The 16843-nt window shown below is 40.2% G+C and overlaps 1 protein-coding gene across 3 annotated transcripts in view; it reads left to right on the top strand.

The window, feature by feature from the left end:
* Positions 1-16519, top strand: part of mtrr (5-methyltetrahydrofolate-homocysteine methyltransferase reductase) — a 35038-nt gene extending 18519 nt beyond the window's left edge. For 2 of the 3 annotated variants that reach the window (XM_016669346.1, XM_007547832.2), the window contains exons 13-15: positions 4303-4395; positions 11283-11477; positions 14903-16519. In XM_016669346.1, the coding sequence (XP_016524832.1) occupies positions 4303-4395; positions 11283-11477; positions 14903-15047 (433 nt within the window). In that variant the 3' untranslated portion in view covers positions 15048-16519. The remainder of the gene's footprint in view (positions 1-4302; positions 4396-11282; positions 11478-14902) is intronic. The other variant, XM_007547831.2, reaches the window with a different exon arrangement.
* Positions 16520-16843: the final 324 nt, after the last annotated feature.

The following is a 16843-nucleotide window of genomic DNA, read 5'->3' as shown; positions in this document are numbered from 1 at the left end:
GAGGAGCTCATTGGGTTAAAGATAAACGTGAAATTTTGGCTTGATGTTAAAATTGATGCTTACTCGAAGGCAAAGAAGTGTTCATACCCCTTGTTCATTTCCCCAACTGTTAGCAAATTACAAACTTCAGTGTTTGTAATTTCATTGGGATTTGGTGTGATGGACCAACACAAAATAGTCCACGGTGAAGGCCACAACGTACTTCATCCAAAGTGCTAAAACAGACTCGTCGACTTAGACCCGCGACAAAAGAGAGGCATCTACCTGCCAAACTTGACACCAAGCCCTGGTACTGAGCTCTACGCAAAATGTGTATGCGAATACAAACGGTCCGCAACCACGCAACAGTGTGTTGACTATTCGGTTTTGGATGAAGTGTGTGGGAGCCTTTATGAAGTCGGAAGAAAATTCTACCCTTTTTTTTTAAACGGTGAAGAAAAGGATCTACACATAATGACGCTTCCATCGCTGTGTTTTACCAAGCGTTAGTGTTGGTTTGTTTTTTTGTGTGGCTTAAACCACTGGGTAGGTATGAATACTTTTGCCTAGCACCGTAGCTCAAAACCGCATGAGCCGGACCTGTCAGGTAGCTTCAGTTTGACGGACGCCTCTCTATCTGAGCTGATGTTCATGCATTTAACTACAGCTGCTGTGACTTGTCAGAGAGCAGCGTAAGCCCCTTTTTCTTTCCCCACTGCTCTTCTTTAGTCAGACTGACATGTCTAAGTCGTGGGTGGCTTTGTGTAAATGAGGTTGCGCCCCAGTCAGCTCCAATTGTCTCTAAATCCCAGCGACGTCTGCTGTGTTGTGGCAGGTCTGCATCAGTGTGAGATTGCTCTGAGAGGTGACACGGCGGTGGTTTGACGGATTGTCTATGGCAGGAAGGCTCAGAATGGATGACTGGTCATCTGGGGTAAGGTGGTGGTGGAGCCGCCGGGATGCAGAAGAAAATGTTTCAGTGCTGAACGGACCACACCTTTAGAGAGGCTCGTCCAGAAAGAAGCACAGCGCTCTGCGGTTTTCCAGTCCTATTTATGTCTTATTCCAGTGGGGCGACTATTGCTCTTTGTAATGTTAGACAAAAATACACATGTAGGCCCTTTATTAAAACAGGGTGCTCAGGCATCAATTGCCTGTAGAGGGATTTGTTTCATAATACAATGCGCAGTCCTTCATCAGATTTTTCCAAGAAACTTCAGTTTTTATTTTATTAAATTTCCTTTATTGATCTTTTTTTTTTTCTCTCAAGAAGCTCTTTGCTTCTACAACAAAAACCCTGCAAAATCGATTCATCAGCTCAACTGTCCTTTCCTTCTCCTCCTCTACCGTCTCTCTTATCCTCTCTGCCTGCGAGCCCCAGATCGTCCTGGAGGATTATATGAACCTGTCATGGCGCGGCATTGTCGCAGCGTCTAACCTGAGCTTTCCAAACAAAAGCCTCGCCGGCCGCCGCCGCCGCCGCTCTCCAATAGGAGATAACAATCGGCGGTTTGTCAGCGGGGCACCGTATCTAGCCTGCAGGCACGAGGCGGGTCCTGTTTGGCAACAAAACAACACGGGAACGCTTCGATCTTCCTGTCTCTCCTTTATTTTCCCGCCCCCACTGTTAATCGATGGCCGTTTTCAAAAGTACTTTGTACAAGTTAAGAGTGCTGGTAACAAGTGAGAGAAGAGTCTCCAAAGGTCAGAGGCTCACTTGGGGTGTACCGGGAAATTATAACGATTCCCCCGCACCCCACCGCTCCCCGTCATCTTGTATTGATCGCTGTTTTTGTTATTTTTATAATAATTATTGTTATTTTTATTATTCTATGTACTTTGCTATGAGCAAAAACAACCAAACGAAAGTCTTGTAAGCAAGAATTAAGCTTTAATCTTATTAGCAGCATTTAAAAGCTCCACCTTTTGAAAGACAAAACATCAGACAAGAGTAATGCCGGCTGTGCCTGCCAGCAGCCATCTCTCACAAATTTAGTATGACAGTTTGTATGAGCAGATATTTATCTTCCATTAATCATTCTGAACAGTCAGTTCGCTATAAAAAAAAAGGGCTGACTGTGTATTGGAATAATTGTGCTGTGTGCTTTCTTTGAGCTGATGTATTTGGGGTTTGTTTGTTTTTTAAATGAACACCGCCACTCAGATCTACCCTCATGGAGCTGCAAAGATAAAGATGAAAGATATGAAATGATTCTGATGTTTGCCAAGTCTTAACCTCAGCTTCCTTCGCAGTTCCACCCTACCCCCTTCTCCCACCTGCTGATTATCTGAATGGTGCTGATTTAGACCCCAAATGGAGTTCTCCGCGGATGCCGCCTTGCCCCTCGGGATCGTATTGCAGGGCTGTTATAGCGCGGGTATGTGATGTGATGTGATTTGTATTCAGGGAAAGGCGCCGGTGTGGTCTACTCAGAATGGAACCCAGGTTTTTTCATATTGGTATTGATCCCTTTAGGGCGGGCGGCGAGAGGATAGGGAGAGAGAGTGATGAGCCCCACTAAAATGAGTTTACTTGAGGCCGTTGGCAGATCAGAAGAATCTCGTCCAGGATGCTAATGGATAGGATCTGAGCGTCCCGATCAAGTCAGCCACACAGCTTTGCTACGCAGCCTCATGCAGCAGCATATAGTTCAAACAAAAGGGTTTCTAATTCACCAGTTCACTTTGTGTTTAATTAACAGGAGAAAACTTTCGCCGCGGTATTCACAATCACAGCTTTGTATTGATTTGCTTTTTTCCCTTCAAGCTAATTAGCGTCTGGCCTTGACTAGCAATTGATTCATCTGTTCATTTTTCTAAAAAACAAAATGTAATTTATGTAGTTAACGTTCATCTGATCCTGTTCGTAGACGGAAAATCATGTCCGGTGTTCAAGATACGCAGTTTATATTTACTCAGATTTACTGCATATAACTGCATACCACTCTACTGTTATTAGCAGCTCAATAGTTGTTTGTGACATTTTTTCACGTCAATCAGTTCATCATATATCGGTATAAATACATGCATACGTAAATAAAAGAGCGACGTTTTTATGAATGACTCAAAATAAACGCAGTCAAAGATGTACGCTTTAGGAAGAAAATATAACCTGATCGATCAATTTCACTGCGTGCGTTGCTGATTGATAACTCCATTTAAAGAGTTTACTCTCAGATTTTGCTTGGAAATCTCCCTGGGATTCAGTCTATGTCTGCACGTCTCTGCTGCTGATTTTGCAGGATCCAAGTAGCACTCCTCCTGCAATGCCGTCAATGGTTTTCTAATTTTTGTTTACAATATTGGTCCAACCCTGCCTCTCGCCCGGAACGTTAGCTGGAGATAGGCACCAGCACCCCTCCCGACCCCACTGAGGGACAAGGGTGTTCAGAAAATGGATGGATGGATGAATATTGGTCCACGATAGAGACGCAGCACTGAAACACCGATTCATATTCTGTTCAATTTGCCTTTCCCGTCCTTGGCTTTAAGATGTCCAAATAAATACATCCCGTTGAGAGCTGGCGTGTGCCGGATTGCACCAACTCAACCACGGAAAAAGGATGGGCTTTAAAGTTAGCATGATATCTAATGCTTATTTATTTATTTATTTAGCTTAAAGAAATACAATGCGAATCATGACTACATAAAGTAATCGGATTTCTTTGTGTCAAAAAGAGGAGAAGCAGAATCGGTTCACTTTGTGTTCGCCACTAAACGGATATCAGGCAAAAGGGATGTAGCAGGGAAGGAAGACGGGCTCGGCCGATCTCCATAGATGGTCATTTCAGCTATCCACAAAAACGGGGTAGCGGGCAAAGATAAGTTCTGTGGACTTTCAGCCAACTAATCGCATCATGAAAGATTTGGGGTTAGCTGTTATCTGGGAGAGAGCTGTCACCACAGCAGCAGGTGTGTGGCACAGATAACCACATCTTCATAGCTGCTTTGTGGTGCTGTGCGGTCCACAGGGGAATGTGGGAGGTTTGCCAAACTCCAAAGGAAACACTTTTTGAGGACAGGTGGACAAAAAAAAAAAACACACACACACTGACGATGCCCCGTTTTCATTCTGCAAGACATTTATTGTGTTTGGATGAAATGTAGCCATAAGTGCAGTACAACGTCCTCGCTTCTGCACACGTGCTCATTTCCTCATTTTGAAGCAATAGCGGCTCTCATTTTGCTGTCACTACAGCCGGTTTGTAATTGTGTCGCTCCTCTTCTTTAATCTCTAGTGCGAGGAAGGACTCGCTCTCCTCCATCTGGCCTGGTTGCCCGCTTGTATTGATTGACTGCTAACATCCGGTGTTTGACTTACAGAGAGGAAGAGAGGAAGGAAAACCCCGAGGCCAAATTTGGTGAGACCTGGCTGTTCTTTGGTTGTCGCTACAGGGACAAAGACTACCTGTTCAGGTAAGCTGTATATACCCAACGTATCCCCTGTCTGGTCACATACGTGCAGCTGTTGTTTGAAATCTGTTTCTTCCACTCCAATTATTCTGAAGGTTTTACTTAGATGTATGTGGATGAATTTGATTAAGGTTTAATAAAATAGTGGAAAGAAGATGCCATAGTTGAATGAAGGTAAAGCTAAATAGAGCGACACAGCACCAGAGAAGAAACTGCTCTGGTAATATAAAACCAAATGTATTTTTTCTTTTACCTTGGTGTCGTGTGCATTGAAAATGTAACACTTCACATCACCCTGAACCATATTTCTACAGTATGGGAAGAGAAACTGGCTAAAATTGGTGGGAAGATGAACTAAAAACAGAACAATTGCTTCTAATAAGAATCAGAAAAGCTTCTAGAGGCTTTGGAAAACCTTGGAATTTGGCAGAGCTTCACCTTCTAAGGACAACGAGCCTAATTTTGCACAGAAGAAACACCAGAACTGAATTTTGTAAATGAACAAAGCTGAAAGAGATTTTTTCCCCCCCGAAAGTCTTGATTTTATAACTGCAGCAATAGATGGTGGATGAATTCCAGTGGGAAGAATATATATTCATGCAACTCTTTTCTGGTTTTCAAGTGTAAAATTTTATTTTAATATATCCTTATATTTACTATTCACAATAATACACCACATTGTTTTGGCCTGTAACATAAAATCTTAACAAAATTCACCAAAGTTTGTGGACACGAGACAAGGAAATGTTACACACGTGTCTTTTCTGTTTTTATGTAAAACAAAAGTAAGAAATTTCATGTTCTGAAACTGCCATTTTTTTTATGTGGTTTCTCCTTGTTTTGGTTTTTACAACTTTCATTTTGAGTCCTCTTTTATCTTCTTGTTGTAGAATTGGCCAGAAGTTATTTATATAACACACACAAAAAAAAGCAACTAAAGCCACAGTCCCTACTCAGCTCCACTACAGCCATAGATAAAGTTAGCAAGTAGAGGGTGGCGGCAAATAGAAAGATTTCCCCTGATGCTGCGGGAGACCAAACAGAACGTAAAAGTGGAGACGGCATCGGGCTCTAATTTGTCATCTGGACACAAGGCCCACTCCAAAAGAATGCTAATGTGTGCTGCACGTCTTCTGCATGTGTAACCGAGTAACTAATGTTGGGTGTCAGCGTTCTTTATGGCTTCTACTGCGGTTGTTGAAAGCCACTCTTGAGGTGATTTAGTATTTACTATCCGTTTGAGATTTAAAGAAGCTGGAGTAAATCACAAGCTCTTTTGTTCATTGATGGGAAAGTTCTTGGTTCAATTCGTTACTATGACATAAATGATGAGATTTGACCAAAGGTGCGCTGAATCTTTTGTCTCCTGCTATTTAGTTTTGTTTGTCCTGGGTAGTGGATAGGTTTACCGAATCAGATCTGCAGTTGGCTGTCGCTCATCTTCACCTCTTTGGCTTCTGAATCTAATGTTGTTAAGGTATTTTATACCCATTATATGTCCACAAAAGCTTTTACATCTACTTCTTGTCTGGAAGCATAATATTCCAACTCATTCTGCAGTAAATGGATTGATGCACACACTTTTTAGCAACATTTGTTGCAGAGGTGAGAAAAAAAAAATCAGGACTTACATCAGTTTGTCAAAACAGTTGGTCACAAGTTGGCAGCCTGCTAAAGTTTTTACGCACATATAAAGTGAAAACAAATTAAATGTAGTTAAAAAGCTGTCAGTGTTTTGCAAAAAAAACAACAAAACAAAACAGATGTTGCACTTTTACAAGTGTGTTTAAAAAAATGAAGTGTGAAATACTGACTATGTCCTTGCAAACATAGTCACTCTTTATACAAAGAACTAACCAGCTGATTCAAATACTGTACAAGAAAATTTCAATTAAGATTTTTCATGTTCATTCCTACATTTTTCTATCATCAAAACACGTAATATCGTTTTCATGCATGCCAAAAATGGATTATTAGATTTCGTCACAGTTTTGTACCTTAGATGTTTTGCTCATATTGTACCAGGTTATTTTTCTGGAACCAAATCTTTGTCTGCTACAGGAAATTTTGAGTCAACTTGGTGTCAATTTCTACATGTTTTGACTGCTGACAAATTTCATGTGTTTTTATGAGTGAAGTAAATGGTCACATATGTATATATATATATATCCATCCATTATTGTCCACTCAGACCATAGAGGAAGGTAGGAATGTATATTGACTGGTCAATCAGTAGTCATAACTTTTGAGTCAACTGTCTCAAATAGTGGCAGGAAGCAGGACAAATAGAAACAGGGTGCAATTCAAAGATTTCAAACAACATACTCCCAAGGATTAAGATGTGAACATTTTTTTGATAGTTCATCTCCATGGACCTTCGTTAAGATGAATTAGTACAAAATGGCTTATGTGAAATAAAAGTAGAAAGAAAGGATATGGCGGTCAACATGGGTTCATGCTTTGTATATAACATCAATCGTAAATACAGCTAATGGTTCTGTTGCTCGGCCTCTGTCTCTAAGCACACCGCTGTCTGGGCAGCCACAGCCTGTCAGCTCTGTCAGCTGGCTGGGCAGATTCTCCTACAAAACTAGCCGTCAGTTGTCATTTATACATCAGTAGGGGTTGCCCTTTTCTACATTGAGAACCAACAAAAAAAGAAATAAAAGCCCCGTATCAAAGCGCACGGGAAAAAAATAAAAAATAAACATACTTTTCCTGGAGCGAGACGCTGCATTCTCAAGCTAAAATGATTTCATCTAAAAAGAAGAGGTTGCAGATGATTGTTTTCTGTTGGCTGTGTCCAAGAGAACTCTGTGAAAATACGCCGGCAGAATTTTCATCGTCTGTCTCCTGGTACTAAATCCACATTCACCTGAGCAATACTAAAGGTCTATCTTTTTATTGTAAAAAGACTAGAATCGGAAAATAAATGGGTGGCCATAACTTACTGTAAGCTATCATCCAGCGAATATATCCTCCTCCTTATTAATTTTCCTCAGCTCGACTCTCTTCTGACTTCATACTAATTGGTCAGCATTTCCGGTAAGGGCACCGAGCGTTTGCTGAATAACCCCGGTGCCGATGGAGTTCCTTTGAAAGATGAAATAAGGCGAACGGATTAGCATCGTTAATGACACAAGAACAAATCACAGAGGATGTTGTTTGTTCCTCTCCGTCTCTCCTATCCCTTTCTTAAATAGTAACTCCCAGCCAGGTAGCGGGCGTTGTTTGTTCACAGTGTGGGCCTCTGTGATGAACACCCCCACAGTGTTGACCAAAGTGATTAGTCTGTGCTTTATGAGCCACCCGTGAAGAGTTGTGCTCAATTTAAATAGGTTAGCAGAATGAGAACAACATGCCATCAGCTAAATGCGCTGCCCGCATTCATCTCTGTGGGATTTATCTTAACGCAAGTGCAATTTGACGTCTGCCTTTTCACTACTTTGGTTTTTATTTTTTTTCCCCCCAATGTTTTGGATGCTCAAAGAAAAAGTTGAGCTCCGGTCCAAAGAAGGGGGAGGGGGGGTGCAATTACGATAATGTCAAAACAGGATGTGATCAATTCTCAGATAAAGGCCCGAATTCAAAAGTGGGATGCGTCGCAATGCGACGCAGCACTTAACGTCCCAGTTGGAGACTGATGCCTGTTTGTCACATCAAACATGCTTTCCTCTATTCTGCACTTATCCTTCACCCCTCCCTGTGCTTTCCCAGCCTCCTTACAGCAGCTGATTTCATGCTGTAGAGAGGAACCTTGACTGGAAAATCACACTGGGCTTCTTTTCTAGTCTTCGATACCGCCACTGGCTTGTATGCGTATAAACACAGCAACTAGCCTGGCATGTGCAGAATCCTCTATCTATCGTCTGCTTCTCAGAACTTGGCCTTCATTTGTCATCTGTCTGTTTCTGCTCACGGTGTTATCAAATCTGAGATGATTTATACACACACACACAAATGGACCAAACAAAAACAAAACACAGCAATTTCTGTCTCTTATTCACCCTTTTTGTCTCATTCATCAAATGTCCAAATGTCCAGGACAACGGTGCAAAAGCAAAAAGGAAATTCACATGAAGCAGCCCTTTTTCAGCTCAACTCCTTTTAAACCGTTCTGCAATTTCAAATCGGTTGTCATTCCGAGGGCGGAACAGTCGTGCAAACAAATAAAACCAATCGAATTTAATGTGTTTATCAATGTTACAAAGGTAGAGACAATGAACAGATGAAACCAGCAGCTCTGCCCCTGATATTACAGCAAAACGTTGACTATTTGCTGTTGTCAAAAATTTCATGCAACTCATCATTGTCACATCCTTTCTAATTCTTTCCCACTGAAAATAAACAGACATTGAAGTTCATCATTTTATTCATGTTGACAAAGTATGGCTTCTACCAACCACTCGACACCAGGAGACTAACGCCACGTTACTGTTTAGATGATCTTGAACTGATGCATTTGTATCAATTCATCTGCGCCTCAAGCCTGTTGCTGCCCCCCACAGGTCAGCTGGAAAGGACAATTTCCCTGTTAAAGTAACTTGATAAGTTAGCAAGTGTTAAGGGCTACTTTCCCTTCTTTCTAATTTGTCTCTAAATTCAACAAACGTGTTGGTCAAACAATTAGGTATTGTTTAATGTCTGCTTTCAATCACAGCTTGTGTAACAAGTATTTCTTTCAGATAAATGTGGATCTGAAAGAAAACAAAGAACACAAGGCTCATCGCGTTAGTATTCACACCACTGCTCGTGGCTTTATATATGGAAAAAAAAAAAAAGCTTATCTTGGTCTTGGGGTTACTTCATAACATAGACCCCCTAAGGCATAGACCTTCAACCCATGAGCTTAGAGCTGTGGCTTGTTTTGTTGGAGTTTGGCTGCGTGTGTGTGTGTGTACTCTTTCCGACTGCTTAGCTTTAAACAAGATGTTCTGAGCTACAGTAAACCTCACCTCCCTCAGCACCTTCCTCATCCTCCAATAGCACCCCGGGCCCCATAAAAACACTGAGATAGAAGAGCATAAAGTTGGCAAGCAGAACACCGACAGGGGGCAAGGTTAGACCTAACTGGAAGGATGGGTGGATTGATTATAAAAGATTGGTAGAACAGCGACCCGACCTCGCTCATGAAATCCAGATCCCGGTTTTGCATTTCTCTGGTTCGACGAGTTAAATTGGTTGTCTGGCACAGTTTTGTTCAAACCTTTTCTGATTCAAAATGCTCGGAGGGTGTTTTTTTTTTTTTTTTTTGGCTCAGTGAATCATGGCATTACCATTTAGTAATATGCCAGTGCCATCAAGGAAGAGTGAAAATCAATTCAAAAAGCAGATAGCCCGGTACATTTTGGCAACATTTTACTTCATTTTTAAATCCGTGGTGTCACGAAGCCCTGACCAGAGCATCTGAGATCACAACACCTACACACACCTTTTTTTAGTCACACGGAGTTGTGTGTACATCTCTTAATGTGCTGCTCTTCCTGCCCTGATGCTCCCATCACTTTGGAACAAGGAAAATCTGAGCTCATCAGACCGCATGACCTTTTTCCAAATTGAAGCCTTTCCTGGCTTTCAAGTGATAAATAGTTTCCTTAAGGCTACACATCTGTTTATTCGGGGTAGTCTACGTTTTTTTTTTTTTTTTTTTTTTTTTTTTTGGTGTGTGTGTGTTTCTTACAAACGATAAAACAAAACATTTTTTATAGTAGCATAATTTCCATGTAGAGAAACAGATTGTCAACCAGAAACCTTCAAAAAATATTTACAGTTAAATTTATTTATTTACTGTCAAATAATCAAGGCAGGTGGTTCATGCTCAGTGACCAGGCTGGAAAAGGCCATGTTTTAACACTCAGGTCTTGTTGTGTATCAGAAATGTTGCGCTTGCTCCATTATTTGCTGCCCTAATTTTCTGTTGTATTGAGATTTAGAAACTGGCCTGGTTATTTCATTACCTTTGTTGCCAACATTTTGGGTTACTGTCTCTGTGAAAGCCTGTCCACGACCCTTCATCAGTGTTCTAGATAAGGAAAAAAAGAAAATTATTTTTCTATCCATTGTATTGTGTCAGATTTTATGAAATCTCCTTATTTTTTTATGGTTAAAATTGTTTTCTCAACAGTCCAAATATCCATTTCTATTGATGGAAAGATGGGAAGAGGCTTTTTTTTTTTTTTGGGAAAAACAAACCGGCAGAACTGCATCATCCTATCCTCTAATCACTTCAGGACATTGTCTAGCATTACTGGTGTAAAATCTTAGACGTTTTGAAGTCTAATATTGATATATACTTAATACCCATAAATGGCTCATGGCTTGTTAGTATGAGTATGTTTGGTGACTGTGGCTTCAGTGGCTATCAGCCCTCAAAGCATTAAGCAAGACCTTAGATGGAGCTCTCTACTCGGGGAGATTGAGGGTCGTTTTCTATTTTCTGCATTTTGAAATAATCACTTGTCACATCCTTACCAAGGTTACTGCTGATGCGAGCCCCTTCCAGCTTTATGCAGATGCACTGTCTTTACCCCGACGTCCTCTGACAGCTCTTTGGTCCATGGACAGGTGTGCTTTCTGTAAATAATTGATTAATCTTGGCGCTTCTTGGGATTTTCACCTGATGCCATGTAAATAATTTCTTAGCTTTTTGTAATGCATTTTTCAGGATGTTTTCTTTATCTGTCCACATCAAATTAGGACTATGACAAAAACAAAGTGAACAAACTCATTAAAGGACAAGCTACGTTGCATCTTCTAGTGTTAAACTTCAACAGCTCCATTTGCGTCAACAGCTGAGACGTGGCTCTCCTGACTCGAATTTCTTTTTTTTTTTTTTTACATACATGAAATATGAACTTACTGATTGCTGTATGGATTCAATGTCGTTCCAGAGAGGAACTGGAGAACTTTGTGTCCAGCGGCACCCTGAATCACCTGAAAGTGTGTTTCTCCAGAGAAGACAGGAAGGACGAGGAGGAACCTCCCTCCGCAGCACAACCCAGATACGTCCAACACAATCTGTTGCTCTGCTGCCGACAAGTCACCGACATCCTGCTCAGACGGAACGGCTACATCTATGTCTGCGGGTAAGGCCGACACCGGTCTTGTTTTAATCTTAATCCATCCTGAGTGTTTCTTGTCCTTTTCTAATCTATTTATCATTTTTCCCAGCATCCATCTGCCAAGGCTGTCTTATGTTCTGGTTGTTTCAGTATTCAGAGTGTCATTTTTCAGGGTGTTCACACAGTGGTGGCAGACCATCTCTTCCTCTGCTTTTTCCCTTTCCTTTAAACTCTTTTCATGTGTAATGTTTTTTCTTTTGGGGCGGGGTAAATAGTACTTGATCTTATGTCACTACAGATTCACACTGTGCATAAAGTTCATTTTCATTCGTAACTGCATCATTATTGTCATTACAAAGTGGACAAATTAATTCTACAAGAGAAGTCACCTGAACATGTGGAGCCAACACAGCAGCATAGGAAATCTAATTAACTGTAGCTTACCAGCATAGTTTCTTACAAAGGTGAGGAATAATTTTATCGTTTGAAAATATGCTTCAATTTTGCTGGAAATGAAAGCAGTAGCCTAAATGACTCAATTTTGGTGTAGCACAAAGATAATGCTCTAATAAAAACAGGTACTGCAGATATTTATTAAATTAACCTGGAATATGTACAGACTTGCACATAATTTGTATTATCTTGCAATGATCGAACCTGTCGAAAATCTTTGGTTACCTCAGTCCAGTGTGACTTGATGAAATTAATATATGTTGCCCTCTTCTGATCTGGACATTTGTTGTTGGAAGGGAGTCCGAGAAGTCTGCATTTTTGTTGTTATTATTATATGTTTGGATATATTTTGATTTTTTAATTGAATGGGTGAGGTATGTTGCAGAATTAAATTATTTAGATAAAAAAGCTCACAGTGTAAAAATATATATTTTTTAGCTTTCTGAAATTAGCAGTATTGGGTTTTAAGTGTTTTTAAGAATTATTCTCAAAAAGGTATTTGTTTCTTTTCCTTTGCCAATATCAAATCCCAATGTTATACTGCATCAATGCCAGAAGAATCAGTGTAGCTGCTTGAATTTTATCCCATCCAGAGTTTCTGTTGGCGAAGCCAGAGTATTTTTGCTCCAGCATGAAGTAAACAGGATCAAGGAAGCAGTTTTCATGTCCTGACTACACGTCAGCGTAAAACCTGCTTAGCTTCTTCACTTGTTTTTTGTTGTACATTTAACATCACTTAAACAGATATGTTCTTTAATATACCCATGCTCTTCTCTTGCAGCACCCAGTATAGTCTATCCTTAAGTTTGAATATAAAATGTGAAATTCCTATGCAAGCAGTCCTTTTTAACCATGTTCAGCTCACTAGCAGTATGGCAAAAATAAAATCATAAGCAAAACACCAAAAACAAGTGTTGGTAGTTGAGCTTAGTCAGGGACTCCAATACCGATCACCCCTAAATGCCTTAATATTTAACACTTTATAAACTCTGTAATGCTTAAAAGAACAGTCTATTAATAATTGTAAGTGCAACAAAACTTGTGGTTCCTGGTGTTCTGTTTTTTTTTTCTTCCCCCCCCCCCCCAAGTAAATCCTGCTTACCATGGAGGAGTGTTCACCAATTACCGGTGAAACGTCTGCCATGCTACACTGATTTTCCCAGGCACTTTCAGATTTTGTGGGTTGTGCTGTTCTTCCTTCCTCCTTCATTACACCCCAAAGGTGTAGGGATTCAAGCCAGGCCATACATCTTATGTTCCCTCTTTTCCTCTGTGCTTTGGAACATTTTCATTATCCCGGTGAAATAATATCACACCGTGTTGAACATGTCACGGTCATTTTAACTGTGTGGCCTGTTTCACGGGTTTTCTGGTACGTCGCTAAACAAACAGCAGAACGGAGAAGGCGGTATCAAGCAAAGCAACTCGATGTCAGCTGTCGACGAGAACTACAGCGTCTTTGCAAAAAACAGCAGCAACAAATAGTGTTTAATTGTGTAGCTGAAAGAGAAGGAAAGCAGACCTTCAACTTTTTTTTTTTTTTTTAAATAGAAATATGGCATGCATTTATATTCAGCCCCTCTGAGTCGACACCTTTCACTGCTGCGTGCTGCGTTTTAAGTTATGTCTCTGCCGGTGTTGCACATCTCGAGACAAAACATGTTTCCTGTTCTTTGCTCAAGCTCAGCCAGATTTAATGGAGAAGAATCGGTTCTCCCCTTCTCAGTGCTCGATTTTATGCCACGAGCTCTTATGATGCCACTGTGTAATCTCTTCAAAATCTTTTTGCAAGCAAGCAAAAAAAATAAAATAAAATAATAATAATAATAATTTGTGCTTGACAAATATTTAACCTCTTTTCGGTCTACTCTTGAACTTCAGTTCTGTGCCAATATCTGCAGAGTTCCTTTTTTTTTTTTTGAAGAGATGTACTTATGTGCGGTGTATGAAAACAAATCCGAGTTGTTAAGCTCGTGTGCTGTGGTGCCTCGCTTACAAGGCAGATCTCACGTTTTAAAGATACAAACACGAGTCATGTGTTTACAGATTCCTTTGCTGCTGTTTCCTCCACTGTGATGCAGCAGTCTGCTCTGTTTATAGTTTATACATATCCTGCTGTCCTCCCTCCCTGCAGCGTTACAACACTTGTTTGTCTCAGTCAGTACAAATTGTCCCTGTCAGAACAAAGAAAACACCAAACACTCGTGGGTATCAAACACGCCAAATCCTGTCAGCGTTGTAAAGCTGCTACTGTACATACCACATTATTTTTCCTGTTGTTTCTCACTCCCCAGCTTTCCCTCCTCACCTTCGAGTAAATTACCTTTGAAACATCAAAACCGTGTGAATTTTCGCAGTCATGGAACATCTCCGTCTTTCCGCTGAATCTCTGTGGCAGCAAACTTGAGGATTTAGCCAGGAGGTCTTCTAGAAATGGCAGCAGTTGTGGAAAGTGTTGGTATGTCACAGTGTATACAGAGTCTTTAAAAAGTATTCACACCCCTTTGGCTATTCTAACAGAGTGTTTGACATATTGCAATTATGAAATTCAGTGAGATACGTTTAGATTTCGTGCAATAAACCATCAAAACAAAGTAAATGATTGTGAATATGGAGGAAACTAATACATGACTTTTATACCCTTTGTAAAAATGGTACTAATTACCTTCAAAAGTCATCTAGTTGGTACCATACACCTGTTACTAACAGAGCTGATGAGTAAAGGCCTCAAAGGCCTTTTAGGGAACAACAGTGAACAAACAGCATCATAGGACTCCTTCCATTTCACCTACGTGCGGTATTTTGTGTCGGTGTATCACACAAATCCTACATACGACGCTGAAGTTTGTGGTTGCAACATGGGAAAAAGTGAAAATATCCAAGCCGTATTAGTTTTGCTGCAAGGCACTTTAGGAGGAATGATATTTCCTCCTAAATATTTTAACACAGTACTATTTTTTATTTTGTAACATATGCATTTATTTCTCCCTTCCTAGGGATGCCAAGAACATGGCCAAAGATGTGAATGAGACCCTGATGGAGATGATTAAAACTGAGCTTCAAGTGGACCAACTGGAGGCCATGAAGACACTGGCAGGACTCAGAGAGCAGAAGCGCTACTTACAGGACATCTGGGCCTGACTGTAGATGATTAGATACAGGATCTTTGCTGCATTTGCTGGATTAAAAAAAAAGAAAAAAAAAAAGGAAAGTGCAAGATATATATTTAGCCTTCTCAGCTGTAACCTCTTGATCCATAAAATTGTCGCTGCAGACGCTTGAAGGTAGTTTACGCCAGCCAATGTCACCGAGATAGAGTGACCCGTTTGACCTGTGGATATCAGTTCAGTCCACCTTCCTTGCCTTTGCTGTTTAAACAGAGCTGACCTTGGTCAGCGCTGGAGATTAGCCCCGCGGTGTGAAAAGGCTTTTAGTGTAGACACGACGCCTCGGTTTGTCCTTTCTGATGAAAAGGCATTTATTACTGTCGGCCTTAATGGAGTGACTTTGATGAGACCTGAGCGCGGGATACTTTTCGCACCTTGACAGCACATTAATCTGTAGGGTTTTTTTTTTTTTTTTTAAACCGCGGTCACAAATAAAAATGAGTCATTCAAGGAAGGGGAAATTGTTTTTCTTTCTTGAGTTTGTTCTTGTTGTCTGTTTCAACTAAACGTACCGCTGCTAAAACTCGATCTGTCACTACTTTTGTATTTTTTTTCTGCTAACTAATTTAGAAGTCTATTCCTCTTATTGATTCAGTGTTTTTTTTTTTTTTAACAAAATCCCCAGTGCTACAATTATTGGCATCCCTACAGTTTGTGTAAAACAAAAACAAATTTAATTGAAGGTTTTTTTTTTTGTTTTTTTTTTGTACTATTCATGTAGAAAATACTATCTTGGAAATTTTAATTCATTTATTCTTTTCCTGAATATGAAGCGAGGCAGGTCAGAGGCGACCTCTCTCTGCAGGTTTATGACGAAGATGTTTAGTGAGCCAACCTTGTTAAATGTTCCAACAGAAGACCGAACGGATCTCCTGTAGGTAAAGTCAGGGTCGTTCAAGGATTAACAGGTGGGGGGCTTGTGATTTACATCAATGATTTTACTTGGAGTAAAAAAAAATAAATAAAAGTAAAAAATAGAAAAGAGTTCTTCAACTGCGATTTTAATGTTAAAATGTTCTCAGATTAAAGGTTGACCTATTTCTACAATTTCACCGTCAGATTATGTGAATGCAATGAAAGATGAATTTATTTCACATGGAAGTAAGCTTTTCTTCTTGGCATGTATCACACCACTTTTTAAAAAAGAAAAAAATGGGATTTAGCTTTTCTTTTATAAAGGTTGAGTGTATGTCATGCTTATATGGATATTTTTACTTTCCGCAGAACTGTAAGAGGTTTAAAACTTGTAAAAGTTAATTTAAATTTGCTGAGTTTACGCATCTGTCTGTTTTAAAACCCCCTCTCCGCTGGAACGTCCAGTATTGGTTCGGATCGTCCTGCTGATTGGTTCTGAATGGACTGAACATAACCTTGTTAGCCACAAAGCAAACATTATGTAAATGTGTTTCATTCTGATGTATTAAACGGAACAAGGTGTCTCAGGGCTTTCATGAGCAGCTTCCGCTGAGAATGATTGACTTTGTAATTCTGCTGATTTTTTTTTTTTTTTTTTTTTACAAAAAATGTTTGGAAAAAAAAAATGATGGCAAGCTTCTTTTTTTTTTGCGGGGGGAGGGGAGCATAATATGTATTCTTCAAAGTATGCCAAAACCCAGCAGAGTAATAGATTTTTAATCATTTATCATTCCGGAGTGCTAAAAATCGAGAACAGAGTGTTGCAAGTCTGAGTAATGATGAGCGGGGACGACCAAAGCAATTAATCTAACAGACTTTGTTTGTGCTCGTCTATCTGCCCCCACATACCCAGAA

Source organism: Poecilia formosa, unplaced genomic scaffold (assembly GCF_000485575.1).
Source record: "Poecilia formosa unplaced genomic scaffold, Poecilia_formosa-5.1.2 Scaffold22, whole genome shotgun sequence".
In the NCBI taxonomy this organism is placed as follows: Eukaryota; Metazoa; Chordata; class Actinopteri; order Cyprinodontiformes; family Poeciliidae; genus Poecilia; species Poecilia formosa.
This window is presented reverse-complemented; position numbering and strand designations above follow the sequence as displayed.